Source organism: Eutrigla gurnardus (genome assembly GCF_963514095.1).
Source record: "Eutrigla gurnardus genome assembly, chromosome: 7".
Classification (NCBI taxonomy): domain Eukaryota; kingdom Metazoa; phylum Chordata; class Actinopteri; order Perciformes; family Triglidae; genus Eutrigla; species Eutrigla gurnardus.
Window position 1 is genome coordinate 8384808 of NC_139921.1, and position 11672 is coordinate 8396479.

The 11672-nt window shown below is 44.2% G+C and overlaps 2 protein-coding genes across 2 annotated transcripts; both read right to left on the reverse strand.

Moving 5' to 3' along the window:
- Positions 1 to 568: 568 nt before the first annotated feature.
- LOC311016260 (PWWP domain-containing DNA repair factor 3B-like) lies at positions 569 to 3102 on the reverse strand. Its single transcript, XM_084013857.1, has 5 exons — positions 3055 to 3102; positions 2427 to 2598; positions 2155 to 2228; positions 774 to 953; positions 569 to 667 (listed from the first exon to the last, which is right to left on the reverse strand). Exons 1-5 carry the CDS (start codon positions 3076 to 3078, stop codon positions 575 to 577), a joined length of 543 nt encoding a protein of 180 aa, XP_083869983.1. The 5' UTR covers positions 3079 to 3102; the 3' UTR covers positions 569 to 574.
- Positions 3103 to 9288: 6186 nt separating this feature from the next.
- Positions 9289 to 10712, reverse strand: LOC311015831 (putative nuclease HARBI1; the record flags this gene model as incomplete). Its single annotated transcript, XM_084013272.1, has 4 exons — positions 9289 to 9306; positions 9470 to 9555; positions 10077 to 10193; positions 10280 to 10712. The coding sequence occupies 4 exons, from the start codon at positions 10710 to 10712 to the stop codon at positions 9289 to 9291; spliced, it is 654 nt and encodes a 217-aa protein (XP_083869398.1).
- Between the last annotated feature and the right edge of the window lie 960 nt (positions 10713 to 11672).

The following is an 11672-nucleotide window of genomic DNA, read 5'->3' on the forward strand; positions in this document are numbered from 1 at the left end:
TTATGGATTTTCGACAGGGAAAATAAATAAAATAAATAATAAAAATAATAATAATAAATAAAACACCAAGAATCTAATTGTTTGTGAAGCTTGGATTACTTTTAAAAATATTTTGGACTGACTAAATAAATAAATAAAACGCCAAGATCTAATTGTTTGTGAAGCTTGGATTACTTTTAAACTTTTTAAAAATATTTTGGACTAAAAAATAAATAACAATAAATAATTAACCTCCAGTGAAATTACATGCTTTTAAATGTTCTTTTGCATGGGGTTATAATGACAAAACAGTCTCAAAATAGCCTACAATGAAATGAATGAAATGAAATGGTTTAAAAAAAAAAAAAAAAATTTATTGTACAGGTTTTCACAAATTATGGCAGTGCGCCGAATGAAATGAAATGGTTTTAAATTTTTTTTTTTTTTAATTGTACAGGTTTTCACAAATTATGGCAGTGCGCCGTCTTTCTTCATCTGCCTCTCCAGCCTCCTGCAGAACTCTGAAAACAGACAAAATGATAAATACTGGAATAGAAGAACCATCAATGTACTCTAAATTCCTACTCCTCTCCTCTTACCTTTGATCGACAGCAGGCCCTGCCAGGAAGACCTGCTCTGCCTCCTCCCATGAAATGGCATTCAAGGCAGAGATGCCATATATGATGGCCTAAACAGAATTTTAAGCAATTAAATTGATACAAATACACAAACACAAATATCTGCCATTCATGCCGGCTTTTAAAATTCTGTAGCACACACAAGGTTATGCTCACCTCTGGAAAGAGAACCTCACAAATAAACTGAACCTCATCAGTGTATTTCACTGTTGCTTGAGTTCTGTCTAGCAGTGACTTAAGATGGTTGAAGAGGGTCTTCTGTTCCTCTTCACTGTCCAGGTAAACTGGGACTTGCTTCATCACTGCCCACTTGGATGGCTTGCCACCAAGTATACTCTAAGGCAAGGGTTAAGAAATTATTGATTTAGTGTGCTGTGTGGCAAGAACTGCCTGAAATACTGACTATAAATGGCAGTTGAATTAAATACATAATGGTATACATTTATATTACATAGCATTATACACATACATGCATATCCTAAAGTTTAAAAAAGGAGCTAGTTAGTTCATTGGTGAGTGATACAATTTCTGAGAATAATCCTAACAAAGGGGTTGTTGTGGCAGCGTGCCTTTTTTTTTTTTTTTTTAGCACTAGTAATGAGAAAATGTAACAATTTGAAAACTACCATCAAATGCTGCTCAGCTCCTTGTGAGTGCACAATGAAGTCCACCAGTGCCTTTTCAGCCTCAATGCGGCCACTGACTGCTTGAATGTGGGGTGGAACTTGAGTAGTGAGGCCACTCTGTCTAGGCACTCTGAACACAGGTGGCAGGTCTCCCTTAATCAGGCTTTTCGCCTCAGTTGTCCAGAATGCAAACCGCTGCCCATGACTTAAAAACAAGCACAACATTAATCCAAATTATGACATTTGGAGAAGATAAATAATTGGTGCATAACTGATATGTATAAATATTCCTGTTTGAGGCAGCCATACATAGTGTTACATGTCATAATTGATATTTTACTGAGTCATTTATTTTGATCCTCCTAAGCCACAACTAAAGAGGCAACTACCGGTCTGTGATTTTAGCCAGATGTTCACCTAGCTTAGCAAATCACTTGTTGATCATTGAGTGTTATTGCTAACAAAGATTGGAACATGTTTTAGGATTGTCATACCCTTCTATTTTGAAACGCTCCATTAGAAGAAGGCACCACCACTCCCTGATCAAAGGCATGTCCATCTGAAAAGGTGTGCCAGTGGTGAGATGAATTTTTATCTCATAATGATTATTTCTCAAGAAGAATAGTATGTTGTCACATATACACCAACTGTAAGATACCAAATTTCGGTGGTGCCTGACTGCTGGACTGACTGCTGGACTGCAGTGATGCCTGACTGCTGGACTGACTGCTGGACTGCAGTGGTGCCTGACTGCTGGACTGACTGCTGGACTGCAGTGGTGCCTGACTGCTGGACTGACTGCTGGACTGCAGTGGTGCCTGACTGCTGGACTGCGGCGGCACTGTCGGTGGTGCCTGTATGGTGGACTTTTCACACAAATCCAGATGTTTTACAAAATCTTGTTTTCTTACTAGTGTTGAGCTGCAGAAGCAGTGGTAATGAAGCTGGGGCCGACATCCCAGTCCACATCTGTGAATTGTATATCCTTAAACAAAAGAACATAATTGAATTGAATTACTACAGTCAGTCCTTGATGATATATTTTCCTGAGACACTATTCTTTCATTTGGTGTGCTGTTTTTAAAAATATAATGCACTGATCCTACGATATATAAAAAAAAGAATACAAGAAGGATGTGACACACAAACCATGTCCTACATCGAGAATGTGTTCAGACTTTACCTTGGTAATTAACAGCTCTGTTAAAATGGGACTGCAGATGTTTTCTGCATTTGCTCCACTTCGTAGGCTGAAACAAACTTGAGCTGCAGAATGGACAGTGGAATAGCTTGCAGCATGTCCTGCATTGCTCCAATTGGGGCAAATTTTGTCCATGCTGGATAGTTATGTGCACCTTTTAAAAGAGAGAAAGAGACTGTGTCATGAATCTAAGTTTAATAAACACACTATGCCAACACTCGCACGCACGCACGCACACACGCACACACACACACACACACACACACAATTTGGTTTAATGTCACAGACAGTTATCGTTGACCTACACAGGCTACTTAAAGTTTTATTTTTGTTTAATTTAATGCACACGGTATTAACAGTTTCAGTTCCATTACAAATAAGATGACCTGGATGACTGAGAACTTTCACGGACATTTAAAAATGTGCCCTGGTAACATGTGCTTCTAGCAGAAAAATGCTAAGCTTGATTAGCCTAAATATTATGTTGCATTTGACGTGCATAAGGCTAATTGTAAACGTATTATAAGTCAAACGTTCGTTACGCTGTCAGATGCATTTTCAACAAAAACTTTTATGACATGAAAAGAACGATGTGATTAACGTTCAATACCTTTTCTTCCGACGGGTCCTCCATGTTCCAGGTAACATTAGCATAATAAAAAACCAGGGGGCGCTGTAGCAAAAAGTAGCAGTTTAAAATCACAAAAATATTTAAGTACATGATTTCAATATCATTTAATTATGTTTTACTTTAATAATTTAGCACTAGGAATAATAAATGGCAGATTATGAATGGATAATCACAGGGTACACTTGTTGCAGGGACACTTAAAATGTCTTAGTCAGTTGGTACAAATTAGGGAAGACAGCACGTCACTCTTGCCAGTATTTCAAAGGATCTGCCCATCTTGGAATAGCTGTTTTGAAACAGAGGTGTTCCTTCAATCACTGAACTACAGTCACGTGACATGGGCGTTTCAGAACTGCTTTTCGGCACAACGTTTCGAAACATTTCGATCCGGGACTTCAGAGAAGCGCTGACACGCCCGTTTCGGAAGTCACATCACTAGGATGGGCTGGCACTACTGTTTTCGTGACTTTGTTTCAAGTTTCTTTCGGTCATGACCCAAAGTTCATGACCATAGGTGAGGGTAGGAACGTAGATTGACCGGTAAACCGAGAGCTTCGCCTTTCGGCTCAGCTCTCTCTTTACCACGACGGACCGATACAGCGACCGCATTACTGCAGCCGCTGCACCGATCCGCCTGTCAATCTCACGCTCCATCCTTCCCTCACTCGTGAACAAGACCCCAAGATACTTAAACTCCTCCACTTGAGGCAGGAACTCCCCCCCGACCTGGAGGGAGCAAGCCACCTTTTTCCGGTCGAGAACCATGGCCTCAGATTTGGAGGTGCTAATCCTCATCCCGGCTGCTTCACACTCGGCTGCAAACCGCCCCAGGACATGCTGGAGGTCCTGGCTCGAAGGAGCCAACAAGACCACATCGTCCGCAAAAAGCAGGGATGAAATCCAGTGGCTCCCGAACCAGATCCCCTCCGGCCCACGGCTGCGCCTAGAAATCCTGTCCATAAAAATAATGAACAGGACCGGTGACAAAGGGCAGCCCTGCCGGAGTCCAACATGCATCTGGAACAGGTCTGACTTACTGCCGGCAATGCGAACCAAGCTCCTGCCCCGGTCATACAGGGACCGAACAGCCCTTAGCAGAGGGCCCCCGACCCCGTACTCCCGAAGTACCTCCCACAGAATATCACGAGGGACACGGTCGAATGCCTTCTCCAAGTCCACAAAACACATGTGGACTGGTTGGGCAAACTCCCATGAACCCTCGAGCACCCTGCGGAGGGTATAGAGCTGGTCCAGTGTTCCACGGCCAGGACGAAAACCGCATTGTTCCTCCTGAATCCGAGGTTCGACTATCGGCCGAATTCTCCTCTCCAGCACCCTGGAATAGACTTTCCCGGGGAGGCTGAGAAGTGTGATCCCCCGATAGTTGGAACACACCCTCCGGTCCCCCTTTTTGAATAGAGGGACCACCACCCCCGGTCTTCTGCTTCCCCAATGGGAGACGTGACAGTGGGGTTGAGGAGATCCTCGAAGTATTCCTTCCACCGCCCGACGATATCCCCAGTCCGAAGTCAGCAGCTCCCCACCTCCACCGTAAACAGTGTTGGTGGAGGGCTGCTTCCCCTTCCTAAGGCGCCGGATGGTTTGCCAGAATTTCCTCGAGGCTGACCGATAGTCCTCCTCCATGGCCTCCCCGAACTCTTCCCAGACCCGAACCTTTGCTTCAGCGACCGTCCGTGCTGCAGCACGCTTGGCCTGCCGGTACCCGTCAGCTGCCTCGGGAGTCCCCCGAGCCAACCAGGCTCGGTAGGACTCCTTCTTCAGCTTGACAGCATCCCTTACTTCCGGTGTCCACCACCGGGTTCGGGGATTGCCACCACGACAGGCACCGGAGACCTTACGGCCACAGCTTCGAACAGCCGCGTCAACAATGGAAGCAGAGAACAAGGTCCATTCGGACTCAATGTCCCCAGCCTCCCTCGGGATCTGGTCAAAGCTCTCCCGGAGGTGGGAGTTGAAGACCTCCCTGACAGAGGGTTCCACCAGACGTTCCCAGCAGACCCTCACAACGCGTTTAGGTCTGCCAAGTCTGTCCAGCTTCCTCCCCTGCCAGCGGATCCAACTCACCACCAGGTGGTGATCAGTTGACAGCTCAGCCCCTCTCTTCACCCGAGTGTCCAAAACATACGGCCGGAGGTCAGATGACACAACCACGAAGTCGATCATTGACCTCCGGCCTAGGGTGTCCTGGTGCCATGTGCACTGATGGACACCCTTATGTTTGAACATGGTGTTCGTTATGGACAAACCGTGTCCAGCACAGAAGTCCAATAACAGAACCCCACTCGGGAATAAGATCCCGGATACAAGCGGCCGAAATGAGCTTCCTCCGCAGGGTGGCGGGGCGCTCACTTAGAGATAGGGTGAGGAGCTCCGTCACACGGGGGGAGCTCGGAGTAGAGCCGCTGCTCCTCCACATCGAGAGGAGCCAGTTGAGGTGGCTCGGGCATCTGCATCGGATGCCCCCTGGACGCCTCCCTCGGGAGGTGTTCCAGGCATGCCCCACCGGGAGGAGACCCCGAGGAAGACCCAGGACACGCTGGAGTGACTATGTCACCCGGCTGGCCTGGGAACGCCTTGGGGTCCTCCCGGAGGAGCTGGGGGAAGTGTCTGGGGAGAGGGAAGTCTGGGCGTCCCTGCTCAGGCAGCTGCCCCCGCGACCCGGTCCCGGATAAGCGGAAGATAATGGATGGATGGATGGATGGATGTTTCAAGTTTAGTTCATCATTTAGGTAGTTCAGAGTCTCCGGTCCGACGGCCCATTGTGTGGTTGGCCAGAGCACCCGATATTCTTATTTTCACCAGCCCATCTGACCCTTTTGTTGTTTTGGTCCAGGTTTAGTCCTTTTTGTTAGGAAACAAATCATTTTTGCACATTAATCTGTTTTTAGTGATGGCAAAATGAAGCCTCATGAACAAACGAAGCCTTCAATCCAATTGTATCGGAAAATGATTCAATGCTTGAAGCTTCACACTCTATGGCGACATCTGCTGCTGAAAGTTAAAGGAGGCACTGTCATGAATTCACATCCACATTGATTAGCTACCTATTCTATCTTTGGGTGTTTGGTATGAATTAAATACATCACTGAATAAATTGGCATACATTGGACACTGCATACATCAAAACTAATTACCCTCTTCACAAAATCATATTAAAAATAATAAAGTTGGTATTCTGTATGAACTTTTCCTGTTTGTTCATTGTGGTAGATGATGCTTGGCACAGAAGTGCCATATCATGCAAGAGATGTTATTATAAGCCAGCTGCTTATCACAGATCAGACACTGGACCAAATAAAGATAAAACAATTAATTTCAACTTCTACATATTACATATAGGACTAGATGGACTTTATTTGGTTATATTATAGCACATCTACATAGCCTTTCCACATCAGAACAGCAAATTATCCTGAAATAATATAACCTCGTGGGGAGTAATCAGATTGACGTGTTCCCACACCTCGGACCGCCCTCTCAGCAACAGGCTGCATTGTATCAACCACAAACAAGAACTCTCTCAACTTCACTCGACTCCTACCTGACAACCCACCAGTGCACGCACCAATAAGTGCAGCTTTGAACCATTTTTCGAAGCAGTCACGTAGGTGTGCGTGAAACCAGCGCGAAATGAAGCTTCGGATGTCACTGATCACGTGATTGTCACAGAACGAATGAAGCACCGATACAAGCTTTGCTTTAGACTGGTTCATTTTTTTCAATACAAGCTCCGAAGCAGAGGAATAACACGGGTAACATCACTACTGGTTTTGTTCTTATGTTATTGGCCTTTGTGGCATTTTGACTATGGGGGCTCGTCCGAGAGATCAACGTGGAGAAAAACACCGCCTACTGACCAATCAGCTCTCTTGGTGCGCAGATAAAAAAAAAAGAAGCTCAGTGGATCGTGAGAGGGTCTCTTAGGAGGACTAGAGTGTTCCGAGACGGCAAAACACTTTTGTCTGTCCCTGACGATGTTCTATATGAGAGATACAGATTCTCATCCGAGGGAATGACTTATGTGTCAGCGTACATCCTACTTACCACTTTGAATTATGTTTTTATAGTTCTTTTATTTGCTCCCAAATCTGTTTTACACCGCCGGGATTGCAGCTGAAAGAATGAGCCTGATATTGTCATAAACCACGCCATAAGAATACATCTCAGAAACACATTCATTTTTTTAATGTAATTTTTTCAGCTTTTTATTGCGGGAGGACAGCGTGAGAGTTAAAGGGGCGAGTTAGAGTGACGATGTGCTTTAAAAGAAGGCTGCAGGGCGGATTCGAATTCGGGACCACTGCAGGGAGCCTCGGTTCATGAGGCAGTAACTCTACCACTGAGCTATCAGCGCACTTTACACATTAATTTAATCAGTCAGATCTACTAGTTCACTTATGGCGGGACAGTCATATTATACGACTATTAATACTAATAATATGACTTACACATTCACTCTTTTTTTGTTTAGGCCCTGCGTTGAGTTGATGGAGGTTGCAGAGTTCCTGCACCTTTTTGTAAATATTGTAAACAGCGTGACTTATTTAGCAGTCCAGTGGTTGTTGCTATGTATGGGTTGTGATGCGTTTGACTTGGAAACTGTTTCACCAGCTTGGGAACTGTTTTGAGCCCCCTGACTAGGTTTATTATTTTGCCTTTCTTATTTTTGGTGGTGATTCTGAGTGGGGGTATGCTTCATTGTATTACAGTCGATTATAACTGTGGTCTTCAATGATGCATTGAGTTTAGCATTTCAATTCGCCTCGAGCTCGGCAAGCCACTGAAGACTAGCTAGGTTAGTCAGCCATCTTGGTAGGCAGGTCAAGGACGTGGTGTCTTCTCTACAGCTTGTTTTCTCTAGTCTTTGCACCACTGGTGAGAGAGACACTGGTGTTGCTGCCACCAGGGTCATTCCATGCCAACTCAGCCACCCATGTACATGACACCTCTCAGATTTTGCTGAAAAGCAGTGAAAATATGCCGTATGTTACCAAACAAAGGAATCTGAAGTTTCAGGTCAATATATCAAACGGTTTGACCGTGGCATCCATTTGAATTTCAAGTGTCACGCCCCATTTTGACACATTGGAATTTTGCATTTCATTTTTTGGCATTTTTGGAGGCCCATAACTTCTGTTGCAATAGTGATAGAAGGCTGAACATTGGTCTGTTAGTTCATTGCAGTTTGTACTACACAGAATCAACATTCCTTACTGTTTAGGTGAAAGGTGGGTCACCAAAGTCCTAAAAAACGGCCAAAATTATTTTTCACTTTTTGGGTGCCCCTAGCACCATGATTAATGATCATGTTTATGAATTTTATTCTTCAAAATGCACCATTTGACATTTTTTCCAGAAGTCTGGAATGTAGATCAGGGATAATTTAGTGATGATAAAGCATAAAAATAGTGGAAATAACTTAGTATTATGCTCAGTGCAAACAATTTAATATTTAGACTGCTGGCCATTAAATTCCTGAAAATCACAAATCAACCCCTTATCCCCGATGAAAGAGACCCGCCTGCGACAAGCGACTTGCAGCACGAGCAAGTCTGCAGGTCACTGATGCAAACCATATTCCGACACCAATGGAGATGTTTCAATGGGCAAAAGAAAACATTAAGAACATTACATTCTTCTTTGTTAGTGCAGAGGATATTAAAAAACACGAGGAAATGTACGAATTGGAGAGACGTTACGCCTCGGTCAAAACGATCAGTGGAACACGATCGCATCAATTTCCCAAAATAAGATGAAAAGAATATCACAGGATACAATATTCACAGATGTTGATGCAGGACAACAATCGGATTCAGAACACTTGGATACAGAACACCCGGAGGCAGAACACTCGCAGTCAGATCAGCCACAAAACTCCATTTTCCAGCCAGGAAAATACATTGCCTGTATCTATGATGATGATGATGACTTGTTCATTGGAAACATTGTTGAACATCCAGATGAACATGGTGACGTTTTTTTGAAATTCATGAAGCGTGTCAACAACATCCTCACATGGCCATCGGACCAAAGACGGATCTTCTGTGCCATTCCAACATATTATTTGTTGCGTCAGTGTGCCAGACATCTATGGACGCAGTGCTCACCAATACAAACTTGACCAAAAGGACCGTGACAAAATTATGTCACTGCTTCCATAATTTTTTGGATAATAGATAATAGTGTCTTTAACTATTGCAGGTGGAGAAACTGGAGTACGAAAAGAAGGTAAATCAGTAACTTAATTTATTGGCAGATTTGGGGAAACTACTCGACTAAAACGGAATTGCCTTTTGCAGGAACGACGGAACAAATGATGATTTGCCAAATGTGTGAAAAGGAAAAAAAGTTGCTCTGTGATGGCCTCTCTCACAGCCCTGCCAGTAGGGTGGTCAAGGGTGATGGGGTCCACCACATCAGGGGGTTGTGGGCCGACAAGAGGGGCCCTCTCCTTCCTTGCTATAGCAATGTTGTGGAGCACCACACATGCCACAAGTATGACCCATGCCACTTTGCCACAACACTGGTGACCATGCACTGATGGTCACAAGTCATCTGCAAAAGCATTTGGGGTTAAAATACTTCCATAAGATAAAAGCATTAAAGTCAACTGCTGTGTGAATATTTCTATATGTGCTTAAAGGGAAAGAATGAGCTCTATTTATCCAGGTACTAAGTTTTCAGCAAACCCTTGGTGTGAATGCAGGCAATGTGTCATTATGACCAAAGTAAGAGTATCCTTATCCAACATTTACAAAGATTAATAGTGTACTTTTATTCCTTCCTTAAAGAAAAAGTTGAATGATACAGCAACTATCACATACATGACAGAAGACATGTAGCTGCTTGTGTGAATTACAAAAAATGGTACTATAGCCTACTACATGAAAGTAAGAAATAAAAATCCACACTTAAATCAAGATATTGCTATGCGATTTAAATGTTCTATGTGCATTGCAAATTACAAGTGCAAGACTTACCTGGATGTTGAGGCCTCCGGAATGACTTCCAATTTACAAAATCACCTTCATTCTCCCCCAGACTGGCGGAGATAGGGATGTGCGTGCAATCTACAGCACCTATCGCTCTGGGGAACCCTATGAAAGGAGTAGGCTGCCTTTAATATAGCGAACAACAGTCCTCGTCATAGAGTCATTTTTATTGATAGATCAAGTACACATACCTGCTATGTTGTAAAAGCCCTCTTTGATTGAATGCATGGGCAAGTGGCCAGGGAACACCACAAATGCATCCAGCACCTCTGTCAGAGCAGGTGCCACCTTGTGGATTGCGCTGCAGACCATGTTCTTGCTGATGTTCTCTGCGTCACCCACAGCATACATAAACGTGCCGGTAGCAAAGTACCAGAGCGCAATGCACACAGTCTGTGTCACTGTGAGCGTGCGACTCCGATGTGTCGCACTGGCAACATACGGCTTCAGGAGCTGACACACATACATAATACCGTCAGATGAGAATCTGTATCTCTCAAATAAATAGTCGTCAGGGAAAGACGAAGGGTTTTGTCGGTCCCTGAAAATGCAAGCTTTCCTAAGAGACCCTCTCACGATCCACGCACCGAGGTCCACAGGTTCTTCCACAAATGGTGATGCCATTTTCCAAGACAGCTGATTGGTCAGTAGGTGGTGCTCTTATACACGTTGATCTCTTACCTGGAACATAACCTGCTCCGGAGCAGGTTAGCTCTGCAGCGTAACCATGGCGTTCTACCCCGGTAAGAAGTGAACCAGAGTTGTAGGACGGAAAACCCAGGGTTAACACTTAAGTTATTTATTTCCCTTATTTACCTCCCACCTCCTCTCCTCCACTCCCACCTCATCTCCATTCTTCCCTCTCCTCTCTACCAAATGGAAGAAAAGGGGAGTTTACGTTTAGAAAATCACTAAACAGATATTTTGTTCACCACAAAATCAATTCCAATCAAATGCATTTTATTTATAGTGTCATATGACAACAAACCATATGTCAGGACACTGTACACATAGATTAGGACTAGAACACCCTATTATGATGACAAGAAATATACTGATAATCACACTTTTCAAGCTAGGAACAAATCTTCTGTAGAAACCACACATACCCAACACTCTCATGACTTCCCGCCTGCTCTTTGGTGGGGGAAGATCAAGGATAGCCTCTATCTTAGCCCGCCTAGGCATCACCTTTCCCTGTCCCAAATGATGTCCGAGGTAGGTTACTTGCCCTTTCACAAACTCACATTCACAACTAGACCTGCCTTTTTTAACCTCCCAAAGAGTTGTCGCAGAGAGCACAGGTGTTCCTCCCATGAGCTGCTATACACAACCACATCATCAATATAGGTTACCACTGAGCTTAACCCATTAGTGATGGTATTCATAAGCCGCTGAAAAGTTGCAGGTGTGTTCTTCATACCAAATGGAAGCACATTACAAACGTACAGACCATCAGGTGTCACAAAGGCTGAAATCTCCTTGGCCTGTGGGATCAAGGGCACCTGCCAGTACCCCTTCAACAGGTCCAACTTGGATACAACCTCTGCCCTACCAATTCTGTCTATACAATCTTCCAAACTG

What these genes read in the sequence shown, in the direction of transcription:
- LOC311016260 (XM_084013857.1), bottom strand. Translation starts at nt 3,078, where the DNA reads ATGGAGGACCCGTCGGAAGAAAAG. An exon ending in CAGAGCTGTTAATTACCAAG is followed by an intron (nt 2,229 to 2,426) that starts GTAAAGTCTGAA and finishes CTTTTGTTTAAG; the next exon opens with GATATACAATTCACAGATGT. An exon ending in GTGAGGTTCTCTTTCCAGAG is followed by an intron (nt 668 to 773) that starts GTGAGCATAACC and finishes AATTCTGTTTAG; the next exon opens with GCCATCATATATGGCATCTC.